A 25,569-nucleotide genomic window follows, 5' to 3' on the forward strand; every position below is an offset into this window, starting at 1 on the left:
GAAATTTCAACGTTATCTTGTGTCACCCTAATCAGACTCGCAGTTGTCTCATCCTTTATTATGGATTGTCTCTTATTTGTCCTATAGTTATATCACTCCGTCTCCTTCTGTACTTATTATCCACACTTCCTTATGTGCACTGCGCATCCCAAAATATACGATCATGTGCTCATCAGGCTTTTGAAATTTCTGACTTCCCACCACTTTCACATATTCTCCGTAGTCAACTCCCGTCCATCTACCGGTGCCGATAGATCCAATCACCAACTTCAGTCTGGTACTTGGAAACACTGCTTCAGCACCCTCTGCACACTTCACATTTTTGACCGCCAGTACCTTGGCCTGTCACCGTGTCCCGTGCTTACCGCACGTCGCGTCGCTATCATCGTGTTGAGCATCTGCTGTCCTGGTCAATTCTCCTGGATCATGATCCCGCACCACCTCAACCGCCGCTGCAGAGAACCATCTGTCGTAACTCATAACCAACTAATGTTGAGTATCACGTCTCCATCAAACCAATGAGCCCCAATTTGAAACCACATGTTTCTCGCTTTTCTCGCTTAAATAGGCCTCGACTCTCCAAGCTCTTACATCGTAGCCCCTCCATCAACATCAAGTGAAGTCTTTCATCAGACTCCGGATCCACTTTCAACATGACTCCATGCTACCTCGCGCCTCGTCGACTTCAAGCTCTCATGTGCACCGTCTTAATTAACACCGTTCCATAGTCTTGTCGAAGCCGCTCAAGCCCTTAGGTCCACACCACATTTTTCCATACCCCAGAAGTTGGCCACCATCAACATCACACTCTTATGCCATCGTTGCTTAAATTACCGTCATCTTTTATTCCAATTGACATCCCTTTCGATTCATCAGACTGTGTCTAGGGCATCTGCCTTATGTTTGTGATCCCAGCCGAACATGTCCGACTCCAACCATGCTCTGGCCGCATGTGTTGGCATTCAATTGACTGGGGTGAAATATATATTTTCTTGATAAAGGCGCTTTTATTATCTCGAAATGTAGCATCAAGTTGATACAAAGCATTTAGAGTATCATTGGGCATTTGCATATCTAGGATGCACCAAACACCAAAGACTGACAAAAAGGAAAAAAAACGACAATTCGGCAACAGTAGAGTCCTATAGACCGACACTATGCCTATGTTAAAATGGTTGATGGACTGAACCAAAGATTATGTTGCCACCCATGTTGGGTAAAAACCTTCGTAGCCACCTTCTCCAACCACGTACATACCGTCTTGAATAGCGGTCGGTACTCCGCTCGTTGTAACATAGACCACGTACGAAACGAGTGCGTACAATGGAAAATAAAAATCAAATTATTTCTACATAGCCAAAGCGACAATAGTAAGGCGTACGCTCCCACCCTTATTAGCATTTCGAACCTATTTAGAATACCGTCCAACCAATGACCAAAAACATTGGTAACACTTATGGGCGGATACAAATTCGATGGTATTTGAATGACTAATCACCTAGAATGCGCAAATTTGCATTGGAAAAAGAGGTGTTTGATTGTCTCGTTATGAGTGCACAAACAACACTTCTTACCACCTGGCCAGTTGCTCGTGCGAGGTTGTCTTTTGTTAGCACAACTCCTCTATGAAGATACTCATGAAGATTTTAACTTTTAGTGGAATCTTTTTCAGATTTTGTTGTTATTGCTCACCGGTGCCTCAATGCGTGAGCGCACAATACATAGAGTCTACAGTGAAAGACACCGAAGTAGTAAGGTTTCAGCGAAGCACATCCCAACCTTGTGTCAGGTTAATCGAATCCAAACAGAGCCTTGTGTCAGGTTAATCGAATCCAAAAAGAATAAGAGGTTAGGCGGCGGAAAAGCTAGGAGCGAGTGAGGCACGGTCCACCCCTGCCACCACACCGCTGGCTACTCCGGCCGCGGCGGCCACCCTCACGGCTGCTTGCGCCACCGCGCCGCTGGTCACTCTGGCCGCGGCGACCACCCTCACGGCTGCCTGCTCTCGCTGCTCGCACCAGTGCGCCGCTGGTCACTCCGGCCGCGGCGGCCACTACATCAACCTGCTTTGCTGGTCTCTCTACCTACAGTGGTCTCCTAGGACCGTTGGTGATCCCGGCCGACGATGTAGCTCTGCCCCTCGCCGCAGCAACGTCGGACAGCCCCGTCTGAGGCTCTGTATTGCGTGGCAGCCGCACGAGTCGTCTGAGCTGGTAAGGCCTCTGGGCAACAGGTAGTTCTTTTTAGGGTTTACTGTGTGCTACAACCCGCCTCCTTCCCATTTGCGTACCTTGCTCCTTGATGCATTCCATGCCTTTCCTCCTACGATTCTGCATGTTTTGCGCGCCTTAGCTTCGCCGCGCCTTGCGTGCCTTGTTCCGCTTCCTGGCTTTCTCTATGGATGGCTCCGAGTTTGAGGATGCAATGCTAGCCAAGTATGGTTGTGGTACTGTTGAGGCTGTCGCCGGGAGATGCCGACCTTCCGGCGTGCTCGCCACCGTCCTTACCGACGGCGTGCTCTTCTCGCCTAGGGCTTTCGCTTCTCTCTTGGTCAGTTGGTTTGGAGGTTGGGCCAACGGCTACCATGTTCAAACGCGCCAGCGTGGCGTCTTTCTTTTCCAGGTAGCTCACGAGTGCATTGCTAAGGAGATCGTGCTCCGCGAACCCTGGAGTTCTGGCATCCTCTCTGTTAGCATGTCGCTTTCTGTCCTAGCCCCTTCTACATGTCGCGTTGCCACGTCTGGCTGCCTCGGCACGCGTGGTCGGACCTGGCAAGCTAACACCATCTTGCCTTCTGTCCTACGGTCGCGTCCTTCCTGCGCGTCTCCTCTGCCCCAGCCTAATAATCGATCAATGGCTATCAGCCCGCATGGCCAGGTTTCTGGGAGCCCCGCCGTTGTCTTGCATGGGTCGTGCCCTCGTGCATGCAGCCACGTGCCTGCATGCAATCAATCCCCGCTGCCATAATCTCCCCTAATCCTGGCCTCATGCTGGCGCCACCCCCCGCCGCCCAATCCGTGGCCATTCAACGCTCGAATTCCCTTGTGTCTGCTGGCAACGTTTCAGCTGCCGCCCCCGGCTCCCCTCCCGCTCCCCTAGCTGCGTCTAACGCTGTCAGCTACAAGGAGGTGCTGCTAGCTAATATGGATTCGGCGTATCCACCTCCTGCAGCCTCGGGTGCTGCACCAAATCACCTTTTCCGATTTGGAAGACCGAAAGATCTAGCCCGTCGTTGCTATCGATGCCTTGCCTACAGCCACCTCCGCCGCGATTGCCGGGATCTGGCTGTTTGCTGGACGTGTCGTCTCGTTAGTCACCTTAGCTATCAATGCCACCTTCATTTCCTTCGTCTCCCCCTAGCCACTCCCCTTCGGCCATAAGTACCAGCTCAGGCTGGCACGCTCCCCCCACACCCGCTCTCGACCAGCCTCCTCCCTCCAGCGCTCTTGTTTCTCTAGTCAGCTCCTCCACCCCCCTCCCCATGGAGCCTGTTGTGCACGGCCGCCCCTCCTACCTCGATGTGCACTACCCCATGGTGCCTGACCAAAACTCGCTCGTCTGCCTCGTCAACATCACCCCACCCAAAGCTGCTTTCTTGCCATGGCTCAAGAGGGTTTTCCGTCACCACCTTGGCATCACGGCAGTCTGCTTCGCTGCCACGACGATGGGGACTATTTTTGTAGTCTTCCAACGGGAGTCCGAGCAAGTGGCGGCCTTGCGCGCCAGTCCGCTCACTCTGGGGGACCGCACCATCTGGATCTTACCACACAACACGGCAACGCCTTCTCCTTCGCTTACCGCCATGTGGTGAGCCTCTCGCTTGAGAAGTTGTCATTGGACCTGTGGAACCAGCGCGGAGTGGCGGCGAGCGTGGCTGGGTTCGCCAACCTGTTGCGGCTTGAGCATGCCTGCCTCCATGGCAGCGAGTTCTCGAGCATTTTCGTCCTCGTCAAGGTGGAGGCTCCATCACATCCCTCACCACCTCACCTTTCATCGTGTCGACGGCAACATCACCTACGCCGACATGATCATCAATGAGATATGGGACATCGCCCGCTCGCTTGGTGCGCCCATTGCGCCGCCTCATCTGGGAGGGGAGGGAGGCATCGGCGAACCTCTCTCGGGTGCGCCGCCACGGTTCGTCGGGGGCGGGGTTGGGGGCGGCTCCCGCTTTGCCGCTCTGCCGCGTCGCAGTCTCGCTCCCCCTCGCTCCTCTGCGCCTTACGGCGGCCAGGTGGCTTCGGAGGAGGGCTTGGCTGACCGGGCTTTCCGCGCCTTCTTGCACCCGCATATGGCCTCGGTGGATGACTGCCTCGCCATGCTGAAGTTGTCCGCCAAAACTAAGTTCATCAAGGGCGCCACTTTCTCGTCTCCATCGGCGGCTCAAATCATGCATGAGGACGAGGTCCGCCTCTGCCTCCACTCCTCTCTGCTGGCAGCTGACGTGCATCCCCCGCGCGTCACAGTCACCTTCGACATTAACTCTCTCTGCTTCTCCTTCACCCTGGAGCTCGCTAATCGCCGGATGATCGCCGGGAACATCCCAGTGCGGCTGGTGATGGTGGGATACGGGTTTTCCCTTGCTTCAACTACCTCATTGAGGCGCTTGCGCGGGAAAGCTGCCGCTCCCTGCTTTTCAAGTTCTGGCCCAAGATGATGGACGGTGGGCTCTGCCCACGTACCTTACCTCTGCTCCCATCAGTTGAGGCCAGATACCCACCCAAGCCCAACGTGCCTGCTAGCATCCTCCCAACGGTTGGGCCGCTGCTCTCCTCTGATGACACCAATACCCTCCCCCCTGTGGCCCAGTTTCCGGCCCAGGCACACCCGCAAGCCCACAAAATCCTGATCTCCAGGCCCGTTTGCACCAGGCCACGCCGCTATTTTCCGAGAGCTGAGCCTGGGATCCTGCCTACAGACCAGCCCTCTCCTGTCATCTCCACTGATCTCATCCATGGCGCATGTGCGGCTCTCCCCCCACATGTGGCCACCATCTTCTGCAGTTGTCGCGACCCGCCGCGAGAGCCCGCCGCGGCTGACTTCATCGCCTCTAAGGCTGTGCTGCAGCTCTTTCCCCCACCCCCGCCAGGCTCTGCAACCGCCGCACCAAGCTCTCCGGCCATCCCGGATCTCAACTTGGATCTGAATGCGCCGGATCAGATGCTGGCACAAGAAGACGGGCTCCCCCCAGCCTAGTGGCTTATCCAGCTTTGGGGGCGACACTTGCTGGCTCAACCCCGCGTCGCAGCCCGCGGATTCGGCAGGCATACGACAGTGTGAGGGTGAGCCCGATTGAGCGCGCTACCAAGCGCAAGGCGGCTGCGTCCGGCTCCAGCTCAAGCAGTGGGCGCTCCGGACGTGCGGGCTCCTCCTACCGCCGCAAGAAGGCTAGGGCTAAGGCTACGGCTGTGGCCGACCTCCTGGAGCTGCCTTTGCTCACGACTCCGACGCCTCTGACCAGGAGCAAGCTTAAGCTGATTGCCCAAGGCTGTGACCTCAATGCCTCGGCCATCCTCGACCAAGCCAGGAACTGCGCTGCCGCCTCTGCCTCCAGTGAGGCGCCCGCCTCGCCTGTTGCCAGCGCATCCTCTGCATCCTCTGTGCGCATCCTCGACACCCCCATGTATAACTCTTCTGCTTTCAGTTGTACTCGGAGCTCGTCGTTCGAGTCCGCTACTATGTTGCCTATGTTGCTGTCCTTGCTGCTTAGTCCTTTACTATCTCTGAACCTTGGCTCAATGTCGTGTCGTAGTAGTTTGTTTGTTGTCAGAGTAGCAGGTGTTATCTTCTGTTCCCGTCTGTACTGCACCTGCTTGTATCGTGGTGTTTCCCTTTCCAATTTGAAATATCATCTCGCATGTTTGCCCCGGTTTGTTTCTTACATATGCATGTTATGCTTGCTCCTCTTATCGGGTTGTTGGCACATTGTTTCCCTATGAAGATACTAAGCTGGAACGTCTGTGGCCTCAGCGATGACGACAAGTGCTCGCTTGTTCATGATGCCATAACCTCTTGCTATCCTAGTGTTGTATGCTTGCAGGAGACCAAGCTGGACTCCCTCACGCCATTCAAACTGAGATCTTTTCTGCCCACAAGGTTCACAGATCATGCTGTTACTCCCTCTGATGGTGCATCGGGGGGATTCTGGTGGCCTGGGACTCCTCCTACGCCACCGCTCAAGTTGTTGACACGCACAAGTATCACATAATGATCAGACTGAGCTCCACGACAACCAACTGCAGCCTCTTGCTTACTTCTGTCTATGCACCTTGCTTGAATACTGAGCGAACAACTTTCTTTGATGCAGTTTCTCAGGCAGCAGCTGATACTGACACGCCATAGGCCGTTCTGGGACATTTTAACATGTACAAGTTCGCTCATGAGAAGTCAAGGGGGCGTATATGATGGAGTATGATGGAACATTTCAACTCCTGGATTGGAGAGCATGGGCTGGATGACATTTAGATCAACAACAGGTTGTATACTTGGTCAAACAAGAGAAACACACCAACTTTGGTCCGCCTCGACCGTGTTCTTGTTAATGCTATCTGGAGTCTTTGCTTTTTGTAGACTGCGGCTTCTTGCCTGGCTGCCACCACCTTGGACCATGCACCGATCCTGCTCCAGTTTTCTGCTGACACTCCCAGAAGCAGGTTTTTTCGGATGGAAAATCACTGGTTGGAGATGGACGAGGCCAGAGAGATCATCCTCAACTGCTGGAGCAGGGGGGCCAGGCACGTCTCTTCGTCTGCGTCCCTCATCAACTTCAAGATGAGGCATTTGCAGGCGGCCCTGCGCTAATGGTCTCGACGAAAAACCAGCCTCTGAGTTTTGATCGACAACAGCAAGCATGTTGTCCGCTTCCTCAACGCTGTGGAGGAGTGGAGACAGTTAACTACACTGGAATCTATGCTCAGAGATACAGCTTCTACTAAGGCAGAGCAGCTGATCATATGGCAAACCGCGCTTTGGCGCCGCAGGGCTAAAATAAGGTGGTGTGTATCCGGGGATGAGAACAGCAAGTTCTTCCATGCAGCGGCCAATTGCCAAGCCCGACGTACCAAAATCAAGGTGCTTGTACACAATGGAGTTGAGCACTACCAGAACGATCAAAAGCTGTGCATTGCAACTAAGTATTTCTCTGCGATCCTGGGACAGTCTGCCATCTTAATGCCAACAATCCAGCTCAACTCCTTATACACTCCCGCAGACCTTTCCAGGCTTGCAGCTTCTTTCTCTTGGGCTGAGACCATTCAGGCTATCAACATGGCTCCGAATAATAGGAGTCCAGGGCCAGATGGCTTTACCAACGAGTTTTACAAGGTTTTCAAGCACCTTTTGAAGGATGATCTTCTTAGTTTTTTTGATGATTTCCACATCAATAATGTAAACCTCAACGCATTAACTCTGCCTACATCACCTTGCTGCCTAAAAAAGACACCCCCATGGAAATTAAGGATTATAGGCCTATCTCTTTGGTCCATAGCATTCTCAAGCTTGCCTCCAAGGTTATGGCAAATAGATTACAACAGCAGATTCCGGCCTTGGTTCATTCTCTGTAGTCTAGTTTCCTGAAGGGTCGTTCATTGTTAAGAACTTTGCTCTGGCTGCTGAATTAATTCAATGTGCTCATAAGAGGAAGTTGCCCGTCATTGGTTAAAGTTGGATTTCCACAAGGCCTTTGACAGTGTTAGTTGGGATTGCCTCGATCAGGTTTTGGAGGCAAGGGGTTTTCCTCAACCTTTGAGGAGGTGGGTTTCCCAGCTCCTTGCTTCCGGACGGTCGAGAATCATGATCAATGGTGAGCTAGGGCCCCCCATCCTCGCTAAGCGAGGGTTCCGACAAGGTGATTCTCTGTCGCCATACCTCTTCATTCTAGTGGCAGATGTGCTGCAAAGATTGTGCTACTTGAGTCATCAAAACGACGTACTGAAGCATCCACTTGGCATGGACAGTTTGTTCCCGGTGCTGCAGTACGCAGACGACACCCTGATCATCTTCAAAGGAGATATCAAGCAGGCCACTTTAATCAAGAGCATTCTAGAGTCCTTCTCGGCCTTCTCGGGCCTCACCATCAACTTTCACAAGAGCACACTAGTACCTGTGTCTGTGGATGAGACTGTGGCCTCAGAGATTGCTCAGTTGCTTGGTTGCCCTCTGTCCTCCACACCGTGCACTTATCTTGGGCTGCCCCTCTCTCTGAATAAGATCACGCATGGGATGTTGTTGCTGGTCATTCATAAAGTTGATCGCAGGCTCTCGGGTTGGTTAGCCACCTTTTTAACTTTGGGAGGGAGGCTCACGCTTGTCAATTCTGTCCTGGCTGGTATACCCAGTTATTTTATGGCATGTTTCCTATGGCCCAAGGAGTCCATCAGCTCGCTTGAGAGTCTGCTACATGCTTTTCTTTGGCAAGGCAAAGACAGCGTTAAAGGTGGCCAGTGTTCATAGCTTGGGATAAGGTTACGCTTCATCAAGTAAATGGAGGTCTGGGAGTGAGAAATCTGCAAGCTCATAATCAGGCTATGCTATGCAAATTTCTTTCCAAAATTCTGTAGTCTTCCGATTTTCACTGCTATCAGTGGTTTGCCTTGCAGTACTGCAACAATTCCATACCTCGGGGTGCAAGCACCAGAGACACGGCCGTGTGGCGTGGATTTAAGGATCACATCCCCCTGGTCATAGATTCTACAAGGTGCAGATTGGGATCTGGCAAACTCATATCCTTCTGGCACGACCTCTGGCTAGATGCTGGCAGACTGCACTTACTGCTACCAGTTCTCTATTCTTTTGCCAGAAACCGCTGCTGCTCAGTTAGTTCACAATTCTTGGATGGGGCCTGGTCAGTGCAACTCCACCCCAACCTCTCCCACACTGCTGAAAATGAGCTGCACCTGCTTCGGCAACTCATTGCACACATCACACCTGACGGGTCGCGACCAGACATGCGTACTCCAGCTGTGTTTGCTAAGACTGCCACTACTGCTTTTTTCTACCGGCTGCTGACCTTCCGAGGAGTCACCTATGTTTTCCGCGGTTGGGTCTGGGACGTGCTCATACCTCTCAAGTATAAGACCTTTCTCTGGTTGGCCTTTTGGGATCGGCTAAACACCAAGCACAACATGGTCAAGAAGCATTGGGTGGTGGTGGCTCCAAACGCAGGCTGCGATCTCTGTCCTGTGGTGGAATCAGTTCATCACATAATGCTACACTGCAGGGCAGCGTCTATGCTCTGGCACCGGCTGCAACTGGCAAATATAGCTGGCAGATCACCAGACATAATGTCCTTCATCCAACAAGCTGCTGCTCTTTGAAAGTTCAGACGTAAATCGAATGTGGCCTTTGCAGCTTGTACCATCAGCCTCTGGCACGCGAGGAATGATCGGATCTTTAACTCACGCTCATGGACTGAATCTTACCTAAGGTTCTATGCAGCAGGTTTACTCCGTCTCTGGTGCTGCAGAGCCGCTAGACAGCAGGATAAAGAGGACCTCATGTTTTGGGGTAATCTTCTAGCCACATAAACCCATAGCTATGTTCCTGGTGTCCTTCTCTATTCTGTCTACTCCCAGCTATCGCTCCTGTCAGCTTTGTGGTTTTGCACTAAAGTGCATCCCACGAGCTTCATGTTTGTACTTTAATCATCAGGCTGCGGCCTGATTTTGAAATATAAAGGAGGCCTTGAGCCCCTTTCTATCTTCAAAAAAAATAAGGGATTATATTATGACATAAGTCGGGTGCCAATCAAATTCGGCCTTAACGAAATATTCGGCGGGGATGAGCTGAGCATCTCTTGTAATCGGAGTGCGATATTATGACAATGTTATGGGGAGCACCTCGTGAGGAAAACACGGTGAGGCGATCGAGGCGATTTCCAGGCGATTGCTTTTGAGAGCTAGGGTTAGGGTTTTCCGGCGGTGGTGGTGAGGTTTCCGATGGTACGTCAGGGGGCGGCGGCGTCCCCGAACGTGCGGATCGACGTGGATCTGACTCTGCTGTGGACGAGCCATGGCGGACATGTTGAGGAACGGGACGGCGGCGCCGCAGAGCTTGGCGAGCGCGCCAAAGGCAGCGACGATGACGCGATCGGCTACGACGCCGCGAGCGGCTACGGGCACGACGACGGCTCCCACGGGGGCGACAACGCCGCGATCAGGCATACGTACGGCGATGACGGGCTCAACGAAGAAGACGCCACTGGGCACACAGAGCAGGAACTCATCTCAGTCGCCTGTAGATGGCAAGGTGTCAGAGGAGGCGGCGGGGCTTACGGCGCGTCTGGGAGGACTTGTGCTGACGGAGAAGGAGGCTGCAGGTTTTGTCTTCAAGGAGCCTGAACAGGAACAAGCCAAGCCGGCGAGGTGGTCAGCGATCGGGAAAGCATTTACCCCAAGACTTATGAATCAACGTGCTCTAGAGATGGCGATGCCACGGGCCTGGGGCCTCCACAAAGAAGCAAAGTTCAAGATCATTGGCAGGAACATGTTCATGGTGAATTTTGGGAGTGAAGGAGACTGGAAGCACGCGTTAAACAACGGGCCCTGGCAGTTTGATTTCAATATTGTGGTGCTTAAGGACTATGATGGTGCTACTAGACCATCTGAGATGGTGTTTGATACGGTGGAGGTTTGGACTAGAGTTGCTGATTTGCCACTAAACAAGCGCTCGAAGGAGTTTGGTGAAGCGCTAGGGAATTGGTTGGGTGGAGTGGTTCGGGTGGACGTTGAGAGGGATGGCTTTGCTAGAGGGCCGAACCTGCGTTTCCGAGCAAAACTGGCAATTCATGAACCGTTGGTACGTGGGTTCTATCTTAAAAAATCTGAGGATGATTTAGAACAAACCTGGTTTGACTTCACCTACGAGAAGATCCCGCACTTTTGCTTCGAGTGTGGACGACTGGTGCATAATGAGGGGGGGAGGTGTGTTCCCCCCGTGGAGTCGGACCAACAGTGGGGAGGATGGCTCAGAGCCTCGCCGGGTAGATCGGGCTCGATGAAGGAAGGAACTTACAGAGGGGCTGCCAGTAGTGCCAACAGCTATGGAAGTGTTAAATCAAGCGAGGGGGGCAAGAGCAGGAGGAAGGAGGGAACAATACGTGACATCCCAACTAAGCGCAATCTTAGCAGGGAGTTTGATAGGCCTGCTGACTCCCGCACTGGCGGGAATACGCACGGCGGTCAGGACGAAGTGTCTAGCCCCAACAAGTAGCGGCACGGGCGGGCGGTGGCAGCCGGAAAAGACCTCCGGGATGAACTGGAGCAGAGGAGGGAGCAGAACATGCGAAATGAGTTGAGGTACAGACAGATGAATAGGCAGGCTGAGCTAAGATCGCAATACAAAGAGTATGCGTCCAGAGAGAAATACGGTGGGGGCAGCTCCAGCAATACCAGAGATAGGGAAAGGAAGAGGGGCTAATATGTGAGGAAACCGAGGCCGGACTTTGAAGAACACCGATCAACAAGGAGTCCGAGGCATGATGATAAAGTGGACAGGAAGCGGAGGCCAAAGCAACGATGGGTGGTAAAGGGGGATACTGAGAGGCAAGTTGGTGATGATACTTTCATTCGCGACACAAGGCAAAAAACGTCTTTCGTGTTTGACCGTATCTCGGAGCAGCATGATACATCGGCGGACCCTGCGAGGCAGGGCCGCCGGTCCCAATGAACATCTTGGCCTGGAACTGTTGAGGACTGGGGTTGGACTCGACAGTGGGCGAACTTCGAGACCTGATACGGTCCTACAACCCAGCGGTGGTGTTCTTATGTGAAACGAAGAAGAAGTCGAGGGCGATGGACAGACTTAAATGGAGTTTGGGGTTTACTAACGGAGTTGCGGTGGACTGCGTGGGGCGCAGTGGGGGTCTAGCACTGTGGTGGAGAGATCAAGTCCAAGTAACGATCAAGCCGTGGAGCCAATATTTTATTGATGCGGAGGTTATTAGTGAGGGCAAAACCTGTAGAATCACTGGATTCTACGGGGAAGCACGGACGGAACTCCGGAAGAAATCATGGGATGCGATTCGTTACTTGAGGGAACAGGATAATCTTCCCTGGATCTGTTTAGGCGATTACAACAAGGCTTTGTTCCAAACGGATCAGCGGGGGGGGGGGGGGGGGGTAACTTGAGGACTTTTATGCAGATGGAGGATTTTCGTGACTGCCTCGCCGACTGCGGCTTGGCAGATTTAGGATTCTTGGGCTACCCTTACACTTGGGACAATAAAAGGGATGGTGCGGAAAATATCCAAGTCCGTCTCGATCGTGCTACATGTAATGACGATTTTTTAGCCATGTTCCCGGAGACAACGGTGGAGCATATATTGACTGAGGAGTCGGATCACCAAGCCCTCCTGGTGCACGCGTCGGAGACGGCTCCACGTGGTGACCGAGGAGGGGATAGACCGTTCCGGTACGAGGAGGCATGGACAAGGCACGAAAAGTATGAGAAGATGATTAAACAGGCTTGGGAGAGTGCTGACACGGGCGAACATGGGTTAGCGGCAGCGTGGAGCAGAGTGGAAGCCATGACGGGCTCCATGCAACATTGGGCCAGGGAGGTGTTTGGTTCAATCCGGTGATAGATTAAAAGCCTCAAGGCGCAGCTTCTTGACGCCAAGAACAGAGCGCTCTCGACCGGATCCTCACTGGAGGTCCGCGAGTTGGAAGAGCAGCTTAGAGAAATATATGCGCGCGAGGAAATAATGTACAGACAAAGATCAAGAATAGACTGGTTACGCGCCGGCGATCAGAACACGCGATATTTTCAGAATAGAGCTTCACATAGGAAAAGGAAGAACACAATAAAAGCGTTAAAATGCGACGACGGATCTTTGTGCAGGGTTGACGAGGAGATGCGCAATATGGCTGCTAGTTTCTATGAGAGTCTATTCACCTCTGATGGTTCACGAGGGGCACATGCGCTATTAAAGAATATTGACAACCTTGTCACAAATGAGATGAACGAAATGATGCTCGTGCCGATCTCGGACGAGGAGATCGAGAAGGCACTCTTCCAGATGGGACCTACGAAAGCACCAGGGCCGGACGGGCTACCCGCTCTTTTCTACCAGCGACACTGGTCGTTGGTACGTGACGAAGTTTGCGGGGCAGTAAGGGATTTCCTCAGCGGTGTTGCGGCTCCAGAGGCTTTCAACGCGACGGTTATTGTCATGATCCCCAAGTGCAACTCACCGGAGCTACTAGCACAGTTCAGGCCCATCAGTCTGTGTAATGTCTTGTATAAGATTGCGACGAAGGTTCTTGCCAACCGTTTGAAATCTATTCTCCCGGTTCTTATTGGTGAGGAGCAGAGTGCTTTTGTACCGGGGAGGTTGATCACTGACAATGTACTCGTCGCGTATGAATGTGTTCATGCAATTCGAAAGAGGAAGAGGAAGAAGACGCTGTGTGCAGTCAAATTGGATATGATGAAGGCATATGATAGAGTGGAATGGGATTTCTTGCAGAAAACGATGGAAAAATTTGGTTTTGCAGAGGGGTGGATTTCGATGATCATGCGGTGTGTCAGATCGGCATCTTTCACTGTGAAGCTTAATGGTGGTCTGTCTAGGTGTTTCTCCCCGTCCAGAGGTCTCCGACAAGGCGACCCATTATCGCCCTATTTATTTCTCTTCTGTGTTGAGGGTTTTTCTGCCATGCTCAAAAAAGCACAAGAAGAGGGGAGAGTTAAGGGGGTGTCATTCGGGAGCACTGGCCCCCGTGTTACACATCTCCTGTTTGCCGATGACAGCATAGTATTTATTGAGGGGACGCAGGATAATGTGGAGGTGTTAAGAGATATACTGTTGAGGTATGAGGAGGCTTCTGGGCAGCGTGTTAATTTACAGAAGTCTTCTATCTTTTTTGGAAAAGGTCACCAGGATGCCAACAAGGTGGAGATCAAGAATGTGTTGGGGATTCAAACCGAGGCTCTTAGTGAGAGATATTTGGGACTGCCAACACTGGTTGGGAAGTCCAAAGAGGGCACCTTTAAATATGTGACAGAGAGTTCGAAAGGTAAGGTTGGTGGCTGGAAGGGGCAAGGATTGTCGAAAGCGGCAAGGGAAGTGTTAATAAAATCTGGGCTACAAGCTGTACCGAACCACACCATAAGTTGTTTTCACCTACCGAAGAAGATGTGCCGGAACCTGACTTCGATTTCTTCAAAATTCTGGTGGGCAGCAACAGATGGTGAGCGAAAGGTACACTGGATATCTTGGCAGAAAATGTGTGCAGCAAAGCGGGATGGGGGCATGGGGTTCAGAGACCCCGAGGCGTTCAACCAGGCATTGCTGGCGAAGCAAGCTTGGAGGATCCTACAGGTGCCATCTTCACTGTGTGCAAGAGTGCTCAAGGCGCGTTATTTCAGCGAGGATTCGATCTTGACAGCAACAGCACCGTCCTCTGCTTCCTACACTTTTCGTAGTATCCTTCACGGAAGGGACCTGCTGCGAGAGGGAGTGATATGGCGTATAGGTGATGGAAGCAATATCAATATCCATCACACCAACTGGATCCCGCGGTCAGGGAGTACGCGCCCGCTTGGTCAGCTGTTTATCACGGGAGTCACCAAAGTAGCGCACCTGCTCAAGCCGGATGGAAGGACTTGGGATCTGGACAAGGTGCATGCGATGTTTTTTGATGACGATGCTGATGACATTAAGCAAATTGCCATAGGTGGCCCGGGCTCTGAAGATTACCCTGCATGGAACTTTACAAAGAACGGCGACTTCACAGTAAGGTCAGCATATCATCTGAGAATGGCACTGAATAGAGCGAGGACCGGACAGCCGGAGGCCTCGAGCTCGGTGGCGAAGCATAGAGGGTATATGGCGCTGTGGGATACTAGCGCGCCGGCCAAAGCGAAGATCCATATGTGGAGACTGATTCGCAATGGCTTAGCAGTGGGAGCCGAGCTTTATCGCCGGCGAATTAAACCTGGTGTTTTTTGCGTCGCATGCGGGCGGGAGGAGACGGTGCTGCACCATTTTTGGACCTGTCAACACTCGGCACTGTTCTGGCAGCTTCTTCACTCGGAAAAGGGAGTTTTGGTGGCGACCCCGCCAAGTCTGATCGACTCCCAGGGTGCTCTAGCTAGCTGGCTTCTCGGGTGGTTCGCTGGAGCTGCAGATGATGAAAGGGCGGCGATGATCCAAGCCACGTATGGTCTCTGGTTGGCGCGGAATGAAGCTAGGGAAGGTAAAAGGATAGCCTCCCCACATGAAATCATGGAAACTGTCTGTACTCACATGAGTGAATGGAAGGAGGCTCACGCAGGAGGTGCTCGCCAGGTGGTGCAAGCTCCCAAGCAAAAATGGCGCCCCCCTGATGATGGTTGGATCAAAGTGAATTCCGACGGGGCTGTGTCAAAAGGAGGTGACAAAGGAGGAGCTGGGGCTGTTCTTCGGGACCATAACGGCGCATTCAGAGCTGGGCTCTGCCATTGCGTCCGCGGCACTGCTGTCCCTCAGTCCATGGAGATATTGGCATGCAAGCGAGCTTTGCAACTGGCGCAGGAGATAAACGCCGAGAGGGTGCACGTGGAGCTAGACTCTCAGGGAGTGGTGCGGATGCTCAACAACCCACAAAAGGAGCTGTCCAGCGCCGGACCGTGGATACAAGAACTTAAAGCAATGCTCGCTTCTTTTTCTGAGTATAGAGTGTCGTGGATTCGTCGGTCTGCAAATGTTGTCGCTCATAGGAGTGAATTGCAAAAAACATCGACATTGAAGGCTAGGGTTGCAGAAATCACAAGTCTCTAGTTTTGTGCCCCAAAACACTAATTCCGGGGCTAATTTTTTGCAAAAACCACTAGTCGCTCGGTTCGCTCGTTTTAAGTGGGATTATGACAGGTGGGACCCGCATTTGTCGCCGTGGCAAAACTGTTCATCCGTTTGCCTCGTTAGACGCCGTCAGATGCTGTGCACGGGCCGGCTCGAGCCGGAACCCTTTTGACCGGTCCCTCCCCTCCAATCGTTACATGCCCACCCACCACAACCCTCACTCGCGCTCTCTGCTCCCACTCGTTCGCCGCCGTCGACACGTCCACATCTCTGACCGCCGCCGCCGCCACCGTGTCGCCATGGTTTCCTGGAGTGAGGACTCTGGCAGCAGTGAAGGTTCACATGGCAGGTATTACCAGTATGCCACATCAGGTTCAGACAACGGCATCATGCAGGTGAGTTGGTAGAAATAGGGTTAGGGTTTGGATTTGGGGATTTTCCTCTTGAGCTAGATCTGAAGTTTTCTTCCCAAATCTCTTGCTTTCCTTTGCACGTGCAGATCCCTGCTACCACGGATGACTCCGAATTCGAGGGCAAAGATTTTGTTTTGTGCCATGAACACTGGAAGCGAGCAGAAAGACTTGTTGCTTTCGAGGGCATCTATACTGGCAGGAGGTTCCTTGCCTGTGCTGTGAAGGTATGTGTCAAATTTCTGCTAATTAGCTGTTGTGGTATAATCATTTGGTCATTGTTTAGTTAGTACCTATTTTGGTATTTAGCAGATCTGGCTTGTTAGTTAGGCTGTTTAAATATGTGCCCAATGCTTATTGGCTCAGTGAAGTCATTGTATTTATGTGAGCATCTGTGCAGAGTGTTGTGGCATGTTCATTTGTTTATATGTGAGCATATGACAGTGTGGATAAGTGAGGTCATTTGTTAATATGTCAGCATGTGACAGTGTGGATAAGTGAGGTCATTTGTTAATATGTCAGCATGTGACAGTGTGAACAAGTGAGGTTTGTTTAAATGTCAAGCATGTGCATGGGGTTGGAAGCAGTTATTAAAAATTGTTATTAAGTACTGCTGCCCTAGTTGCTTTTAGTTAGTATGCACTCATTATTTAGATTGCCTAATTGTTGGTACTGGTTGGAGTGCCTACTTGTTATTAGTAAATAACTCATCTTGGCATGTAGCTCATATCTTGCTGTTTAACACTGTAATTTAACAGGATGGTAAAAACTGTGGACTAGTTGAATGGGTTGATCCATCTTGGCCAGCTACAATGGAGAATGCACTGTCCAAGTTGTGGGATATGTATGAAGAGTCCAAGAGAAACAGGACTGAGGACAACCTGATGAACTCATTTGCTGTTCACAATCTGACACAAGAGAAGATCAAGCTACAGGCCAGTTATGACAAGTTGGTTGGAGATGTTCAAGCCCTTTTGGATGAGAATGAGAGGAGGGCCCAGATGGAAAGGAAGCCTGATGAGAGCAAGCTCCAGGAGAAGTATGACATGGTTAAGAACCTGACAGTATCTCAAGCCAGTGTCATTAGGAACATGAAGTTGAAGCTTGTTGAAGAGAAGACTAAGTTGCAGGCCCATATTGATGAGCTTGAGAAGGTTGTGGAGCAGACCAAGGCCAAGCTGAATGGGATCAAGGCAATCTTAGATGAATGAGCCACAATGGGCAGTAATGGTCATGGAGTTCATGGTCATGTATGGATCTCCTTATTAGTTATGTAATGGTCCTGTATGGATCTACCAATGATGCTACTAATTAGTCATGTATGGATCTCCAAATTATGCTACCTATTAGTTATGTAATGGTCATGTATGGATCTCCTAGTTATGCTACATATTAGTTATGTAATGGTCATGTACCCCAATTATGCTACTAATTAGTTATGTATTGCTTATGTATGGATCTCCCAATATGCTGAATGTGATGAATTTTGATGTTGATTTGTATATTTGAAATAGCCCTATACTCACTTAGGTGGTTTTTTCGACGTCGTGGCACCCTAGACTCATTTAGGTGGTGTTTTCAACGTCGAGGCACCCTAGAATCATTTAGGTGGTTTTTTCGACATCGAGGCACCCTAGACTCATTTAGGTGGCTTTTTCGATGTCGAGGCACCCTAGACTCATTTAGGTGGTTTTTTCGACGTCGAGGCACCCTAGACTCATTTAGGTGGCTTTTTCGACGTCGAGGCACCCTAGACTCATTTAGGTGGTTTTTTCGACGTCGAGGCACCCCCTAGACTCATTTAGGTGGTTTTTTCGACATCGAGGCACCCTAGACTCATTTAGGTGGCTTTTTCGACGTCGAGCCACCCTAGACTCATTTAGGTGGTTTTTCGACGTCGAGGCACCCTAGACTCATTTAGGTGGTTTTTTCGACGTCGAGGCACCCCCTAGACTCCTTTAGGTGGTTTTTTCGACATCGAGGCACCCTAGACTCATTTAGGTGGTTTTTCGACATCGAAGCACCCTAGAATCATTTAGGTGGTTTTTTCGACGTCGAGGCACCCTAGACTCATTTATGCATCAATTTCAACAACCATCAAAAGGCAACAAAAGGCATCAACTATTACTCATTTAGGTGCAACTACCATCAACATCCAGCATGAAGTTCAACAACCATCAAAAGGCAACAAGTTCAACATATGGTTCAAAGCAGCCAACAAAGGCATCTAGTTCAACATCTGGTTCAAACCTGCCAACAAAGGCATCTAGTTCAACATCCAACAAAGGCATCTACTTGAATAGCCAACAAAGGCATTTAGTTTAACAGCCAACAAAGGCATCAAATTCAACAGCCAACAAAGGCATCAAATTCAAGCAGCCAACAAAGGCAACATCTAGTTACCAGAAGCATAAAGGTACTCTTTCATCTTGTAGGAAATTGTCCTCTTCCTTCCAGTCTGTCTTGGAGCATGAAATGTTCCCCTATGGCCTGCAGCAAATGTAGAAGATGTACCAGCTGGGGTAGTTTTCTTCCTGGGAGACCTCCTTGGAGGAGCAGTAGGTGCTGGGGTAGCATTCTTCCTGGGAGACCTCCTGGGAGGAGCACTAGGTGCACTAGCAGCAGGTGCAGCTTTCTTCCTGGGAGGAGCAGTAGGTGTAGTTGCAGCAGGTGCAACTTTCTTCCTGGGAGGAGCAGTCCCAACATCTGCTGTACATGGAGATGGCCTCTTCCTTGTTGGTGCAGCAGTTGTAGATGAAGCAGAAGCATGTGACCTGTTTGGCTGCATTTAAAAAACAGAAACAATCATGAACTATGAATTACAACTGAGACAACTACAAAAAAAGAAACAAAGATGCTTAGCTAACCTGATGCTGGTTTTGTCTCATAGCAAGAGCTGGTTTCAAGGGCTTGGAGCACACAGTGTATCTGTGCCCTACAAGTTTGCAGTTGCTACAAGTAATGGATGCCATCCTAGATGTATCTCTTGGTGCTGGCTTCTCAAACTGGTTTTTCCTCCTCTTTGTTTGTTGCTTCCCAACTTTGTCTCTAAAAACTGGAGGCTCTATGTCCTGAGTTCTTGTCCTTGGCCACAGATTTGGACCAGGGACAGGAAATATGATATGGCCATATGCTTTTTGGTACATTTCCTTCTTGAAGAAATCATCAACAAAGTCTTCAGGTTGCAACTTAGCTTTCACAATTGCAGAGACTGCATGGTTGCAAGGCATAGCAGTCATATCCCACTTCCTACATCCACATGTTCTGTGCAGCAAGTTTACTGAGTAGGTGTTATCTCCACTACTAACTTGGTAAATGTTAGGACCAGCCATCAAAGATTGGCACCACCTTGAGTTGTACTTTGCCTCCTCTAACATCTCTGCATATGTTGGGCAAATCTCCCAATTTGTTGTCTCTGTCTTAGTTCTATTGGTGTTAAATTTGACCATCAATTTAGTCCTAATTCCTTCCAGCATGGTCTTTATTGGCTTCCCTCTAACATCTAGGATCATTTTGTTAAACACCTCACTGATGTTATTCACAACTAGGTCAGTCTTGTAGGTAAAATCCATTGCATGTCTAGCCCATGTATGAACTGGTACTTTATTAAGCCATGCCCAAGCTGCCTTACACTCTCTTTTCATATCATTCATTGCAGCTAGGTGTTCATTCTTAGTATAAGAGTAACTAGCTGCATCCATGTGTTTCTTTAATTCATCACCTCTAAAACCAGCAGTTTGGAAATTCTAATAAATGTGTCTAAGGCAGAATCTTTGTGGACAATTGGGAAAAACATGGTTTACTGCATTTAAAAGGCCCTGTTGACACAATATGAACTAGAGCTAAATATTGGTCCATTTGAATTGTTCACAAAGCAATGTGCATATGAAATATTAATAGTACAATAGAAATATGAGAAGAGAAGTTTACCTTCTGCCTATCAGAAATGATAGTATAATACCCAAACTTTCCACTTTCTCCACCAAGTGCATCTTTCAGTTGTGTTAAGAACCAGGTCCAGCTGTCTGTGTCCTCTTTGTCAACAACTCCAAATGCTATAGGGTATATGTTGTTGTTTCCATCCCTTCCTGTTGCAGCAAGGATCTGCTGACCTATTGACAGCTTGATAAAACAACCATCTACCCCTGCAAAGTGACAAATGTGAGAAGACAGTGTATTTAATGTGGCCAAATAACAAAAACACTACACAAGTTACAACACAATGTACCTATGAATGGCCTACATCCATTTAAAAACCCTTCTTTGCAAGCATTAAGACAGTAGAACAGGCCATGGAACCTTGGGTTCTTGCTTGGGTGTAGTGGCAAATGCTTAGTGGTCACAACACATCTACTTCCTGGGTTTGTGTCCAAAACAGCCTGCAAATAATCTCTAATCCTAGTGTATTGACCTCTCTGGTCTCCTTGGACAACCTTCAATGCTTGTTTACTAGCCCTATAGGCCATATGGGTTGAAATCTCTACTCCATATTTCTTCTTCAAATTCTGCATTATTGTGGTGATTGGTGTGCCAATATCAGTTCTCAGCATATCCTCACACTGGTGTGCCACCCATTTTCCAGTGACCTTTGTATTCTCTGCTACTGCTGGGCATGTGTGCAGAAGATTAGCCTTTCTGATGCAAAATGTAGTTTCATTTGCAACAACAGAAGCTGCAATGTAGAAAGGACATTTCACATTAGTGCACACAACTATGATGCTGTCATTGCAGTTTCTGTGGAAGTCATAGTTCCTATTCTGACTTATGTGAAATGTCTGAAGTGCTCTCCTGAATTGGTACACATTAAGGAAACAAAGATTTCTACAAAACTGCTCCTCTGGGTTCTCTCTTTCTTCACTGTACCAATCTCTTGGTTTTGCTTTATATGCTCTGCTCTTCCTTCCATTGGGCAGAATAAAAGGTGCATTCTCAGCTCCATCATCATATTCCTGCTTCAAATCACCTACATACTCCTCATCTGATGATGGTACCCACACATCCTCAAATCTTTGCTCCAAGCTTGAATGTGACCTCTTGGTTGGCCCTTTTCTTTTTTCCTTCTTCTTTGGTGCCTCTTGTTGTTGCTCCATCTGCTCATCCTCCTCCACTTGCTCCACCTGCTCCTCCTCCTCATGCTCCACTTGCTCCTCTTCCTCATCTTCCCCATACACTTCATCCACATCAGTGTCTCCTTCAAAATGAAGGAGTGGGTCCTCTCTCTGCCTCCTCAAATCATTAAGCCTGTTAACAAAGTCCTCATCTGCATCCAGATCAGAGTCATCTTCAGTTAAAAGAACTGGTAGTTTTTGCTTAACCATTTGAACAAGCTCAGATGCCTCCTTATGTTTCCTAAAGTTCTCAATCTTGGTTCTCCTCTTTAGCTCCATTAGTGTCTCCTGCTCATCTTGCTCCATATCAATATCTATGTTTGTGCTCTGCTGTGTGGAAAAGAACTGAAGTGGCTCTGACTGCCTCTGTTTATTTGATTTCTCAGGTGATCTGAATAGAACTCCAGAAGGATTGACTTTATAGACAGGTTTTTCTCCTAATTGACTCAAAGGAACCTGCTCCTCATACAAATAGCTTGCATTCAAATCTGCAGGTCTTGGATCAGTGGCCCTAATCACTGTCAAATTCACTACAGTCTGATCTTTATTAGCAATATGGTCAAGCATTTCATCCACCTTGTCATCATGAGAAATTTCTACCAATCCTTCAATACCCACACCAGGCTCCCTCACAAAGTAAATGTAGTCATTCAGCCCATATCCCTCTGTCTCTATTAATGCTACCAAATTGTGATATGTGATGTCTGAAAGGCAGAGGGATCTCTCCAAGTTGTCTCTTTCATGGAAGTGCATTCTAACAGCATCGTCCAAACTAGACAACAAGATAAAACAACAATTCTAATTAACATTGCATAATTACTATATAAAAGTTCACAGTAATATGCTATAATTAACACTGCATATTAACAAAAAATACTTTAATTTGCTCTTATTGGCACTGTTCTAATTAACAATGCATAACTACATATGTAGATACTCTAATGTACTCTAATTAACACTGCATATTAATAAGCTACTCTAATTTGATCTGTATTGCCACTGCTCTAATTAACAGTTCACATTGCTGCATATCAACTAAATAAAATTAATATGACACATATATGAGTCTGACAGTGGGCTATTCCCACACCCCCTCCCCCAAAATCAAATTGAGTGTTTCAGTACCCAAGCTAGGTTTAACACTGCAAATCAAAATAACCACACATACATACAGCCCAAGATCCAGCCGCCGAATCCTAACCCTAACCCTAGAATCTGTACAAATGAGGTTAACTTACTACACATCGCCGAATCCTAACCCTAACCCTAGAATATGTAGAAATGAGGTTAACTTACTAGACGCCGCCGAATGACGAGCCCCACCGGTGGCTTTCCGTCGGATCCACCTTCACGGTCCTGGCCCAAGATCTAGCCGCCGCGAACTCCAGCGAGTACCGGGGGCTGGGGTTGGGGCTGTTGTCCGAAGGGGCGCCGGGGTTTGAGCTGCCGCAGAGATCCGCCTCCGGTGGCCTGTCGTCTCCGCCACCGGCAGGCCCACCGCAGTCGCCGCTGCCACTCGCCGTCGCCATGTCTGAGAGGAGAGGGTGTGGGGGAGGGAAAGAGATGGAGAAGAGCTAGCGGGGAGGGGAGGGACCGGTCTAAAGGGTTCCGGCTCGAGCCGGCCCGCGCACGGCGTCTGACGGCGTCTAACGAGGCAAACGGATGAACAGTTATGCCACATCGACAAATGTGGGTCCCACCTGTCATAATCCCACTTAAAACGAGCGAACCAAGCGACTAGTGGTTTTTGCAAAAAATTAGCCCCGGAATTAGTGTTTTTGGGCACAAAACTAGAGACTTGTGATTTCTGCAACCCTAGCCTTCAATGTTGATGTTTTTTGTAATTCACTCCACTCATAGATTTGCTAGAGTCGGTGTTGGTGATGAACTTTGTAAGGTTTGGCTAGGGGTTACCCCAGACTTTGTGCTAGACGTTGTTTCGGACGAGATTCCGAATGCCTTTGATTGAATAAAGCGACAACATATGATCCTAAAAAAAAAAGACAATGTTATGGGGAGGACCGTCCGTAATCATGTCCCGAAGATGTAGTCATGTTGGCGAGCCTTGTTAGCAAATCTCGACGTCATGTCTTGTGTGATTGCTTGGTCAAATTATTCTGACATACCGCCCTACGGAAGTGAGAAATGCGCTTTAAACTCCTTCACTATTATTAAAAATACGAGACCAACAGGAGCAGCAACGCGCGGCCTATATAAGCACTTGACGCCCCCCGCAAAATTAAATGTCAATCCCAACAGACAATACAGAGTAGCAGATCATGGACAACGATGCATACTACTACTATTTGTTACTAGCTCTTTTTCCCCTTGTATACTTGATGAGGATCTATAGAGGTTCCCTTACCTCTCGCAATGGCGGTCTTCGGCTCCCTCCTGGCCCATGGCAGCTTCCTATCATCGGCAGCCTCCACCATCTCCTAGGCGCCCTGCCACACCGTGCCTTACGGGACCTCTCTCGACGCCATGGGCCTCTCATGCTCCTCAGGTTCGGCGAGGTTCCGGCGATCGTCGCCTCTACGGCGGAAGCTTCCAAGGAGATCACCAAGACGTACGACCACATCTTCTGCACAAGGCCGCTGAGCGCGTCCGCCAAGGTCCTCAGCGAGCGCGGCAAGGGGATCGCGTTCGCCCCGTACGGTGGCGAATGGCGGCAGCTCCGCAAGATCTGCATCCTGGAGCTGCTCGGCGCCAGGAACATCACTTCGTTCCGGCCCATCCGCGAGGAGGAGGTGAACAGGCTCATCCGGTCCATAGTCGACGACTCATCGGAGGTGGTGAACCTGAGCAAGATGCTCGCCACATACGTGACGCACGCGACGGTGCACTGCCCTGCATCATGGGTGGCCGGTTTACGGAGCACGACACGTTGCTACACTATGTCGATGAGGCGGTGGAGGTCGTCGGTGGCTTCACCTTGCCTGACCTGTTTCCCTCGTCGAGGCTAGTGCGCGCCCTCAGCGGCACGTTGCACAGGGCCGAGGTGTTTCGAGACTCCGTGCTAGCGTTCATTGGACGCGTCATCGATGAGCATGTCGACAGGAGATCCTCGGAGGAAGCACAAGCACACCAGGAACAAGACATCATCGATGTCCTCTTGAGGATCCAGAGAGATGGCAACCTTCAGTTCCCCCTCACCATGGACAACCTCAAAGTGGTGATCTTCGTAAGTCATTTTGACGCATGCTGCCTTAATTGTGTACGTACGTGCAGTAGCACATAATGTTTATTCTATCGTAGCAATCCACGTTTCACCAACAGCAAAAAACACAGGATCTTTTTGCCGCGGGGAGCGAGGCGCCAGCCACAATTCTACAGTGGGCCATGGCGGAGTTGATGCGAAGGCCGAGCACCATGTCTAGGGCACAAGCTGAGGTCAGGGGAGCATTCATGGGGCAGACCAAGGTAACCGAGGAGGGTCTAGGCGAGCTGAGCTACTTGCATTGTATCATCAAGGAGACCTTGCGATTGCACCCACCTGGGCCATTCTTGCTGCCCAAGCAGTGCCAGGAACAGTGCAAAATTCTCGGCTACGACGTGCCCAAAGGCACTACGGTCCTGCTGAATGCTTGGGCTATCTCTAGGGACCCGGAATACTGGGACGAACCGGATGCGTTCGTTCCGGATAGATTCTTGGCTAGCGCGACAGACTACAAAGGCAACTGCTTCGAGTTTATACCGTTCGGCGCCGGGCGGCGGATTTGCCCTGGGATGCTGTTTGGGGTCGCCATTGCGGAGCTGGCTCTCGCAAGCCTTCTTTTTCATTTCGATTGGACTCTCCCAGATGGCACTTCTCCTGCTGATCTTGACATGACAGAGACCATGGGAATCACTGCTAGGAAGAAGGAGGATCTGCAGTTGCGTGCAACTCTCCACCTACAGCCTGCGGAAACTTAGTTGACGAAACCAAATCTACCTGGTTTTGCAAGTTTGTCCTTTTTTTTTCATATTACAGAAGTTTGCTTCATTGTACATTGTATCTTTGAATTCCAATTGTGTTGTGTTTTCAACCCCCCCCCCCCCCCCCCCCCCAAAAAAAAGTGTGTTGCGTTTTCAAATAAAATAAATTACTCTGGTGGCCAGGCCCAGGTCTTAACATATAAATTACAAATGCATGCTGTCACTTGCGATATTTTTTTTGGAGGACATTATTAAGTACTAGCACAAATGCCCGTGCATTGTAATGGGAGAAACAGTAGTGTGTATTTTAATTTAGTGACAATTATATGCGTATGCAGAACCCTGTGTGCAA

At 49.9% G+C, this 25,569-nt stretch overlaps 3 protein-coding genes and 3 pseudogenes across 3 annotated transcripts; 5 read left to right on the top strand and 1 right to left on the bottom strand.

The window, feature by feature from the left end:
* Positions 1-5,935: 5,935 nt before the first annotated feature.
* LOC147958201 (uncharacterized) lies at positions 5,936-6,801 on the top strand (annotated as a pseudogene).
* Positions 6,802-10,008: 3,207 nt separating this feature from the next.
* Positions 10,009-11,664, top strand: LOC147958202 (uncharacterized; annotated as a pseudogene).
* A 4,179-nt stretch (positions 11,665-15,843) lies between these two features.
* Positions 15,844-17,402, top strand: LOC147958203 (uncharacterized). Its single transcript, XM_087537978.1, has 3 exons — positions 15,844-16,176; positions 16,281-16,418; positions 16,950-17,402. The coding sequence occupies exons 1-3, from the start codon at positions 15,844-15,846 to the stop codon at positions 17,400-17,402; spliced, it is 924 nt and encodes a 307-aa protein (XP_087394104.1).
* Positions 17,403-18,586: 1,184 nt separating this feature from the next.
* On the bottom strand, positions 18,587-19,667 carry LOC125524175 (uncharacterized). The gene is made up of 2 exons (XM_048689249.2): positions 19,059-19,667; positions 18,587-18,973 (listed from the first exon to the last, which is right to left on the bottom strand). Exons 1-2 carry the CDS (start codon positions 19,665-19,667, stop codon positions 18,587-18,589), a joined length of 996 nt encoding a protein of 331 aa, XP_048545206.2.
* A 2,187-nt stretch (positions 19,668-21,854) lies between these two features.
* Positions 21,855-24,327, top strand: LOC147958204 (salviol synthase pseudogene; annotated as a pseudogene).
* Positions 24,328-24,339: 12 nt separating this feature from the next.
* Positions 24,340-25,214, top strand: LOC125518400 (desmethyl-deoxy-podophyllotoxin synthase-like). Its single transcript, XM_087531991.1, has 2 exons — positions 24,340-24,483; positions 24,591-25,214. The coding sequence occupies exons 1-2, from the start codon at positions 24,457-24,459 to the stop codon at positions 25,212-25,214; spliced, it is 651 nt and encodes a 216-aa protein (XP_087388117.1). The 5' UTR covers positions 24,340-24,456.
* The last annotated feature ends 355 nt before the right edge of the window (positions 25,215-25,569 follow it).

Source organism: Triticum urartu, chromosome 7A (genome assembly GCF_056163025.1).
Source record: "Triticum urartu cultivar PI428250 chromosome 7A, HENAU_Tu73, whole genome shotgun sequence".
Classification (NCBI taxonomy): domain Eukaryota; kingdom Viridiplantae; phylum Streptophyta; class Magnoliopsida; order Poales; family Poaceae; genus Triticum; species Triticum urartu.

Coding starts and splice junctions, on each gene's coding strand:
- LOC125518400 (XM_087531991.1), top strand. CDS start 24,457: ATGGACAACCTCAAAGTGGTGATCTTC. Junction 24,484..24,590: donor ACCTCAAAGTGGTGATCTTC/GTAAGTCATTTT, acceptor CAAAAAACACAG/GATCTTTTTGCCGCGGGGAG.
- LOC147958203 (XM_087537978.1), top strand. CDS start 15,844: ATGACAGGTGGGACCCGCATTTGTCGCCGTGGCAAAACTGTTCATCCG. Junction 16,177..16,280: donor CAGACAACGGCATCATGCAG/GTGAGTTGGTAG, acceptor TTGCACGTGCAG/ATCCCTGCTACCACGGATGA. Junction 16,419..16,949: donor TCCTTGCCTGTGCTGTGAAG/GTATGTGTCAAA, acceptor GTAATTTAACAG/GATGGTAAAAACTGTGGACT.
- LOC125524175 (XM_048689249.2), bottom strand. CDS start 19,667: ATGCTGGAAGGAATTAGGACTAAATTGATGGTCAAATTTAACACCAAT. Junction 18,974..19,058: donor TGAGACAAAACCAGCATCAG/GTTAGCTAAGCA, acceptor TTTTAAATGCAG/CCAAACAGGTCACATGCTTC.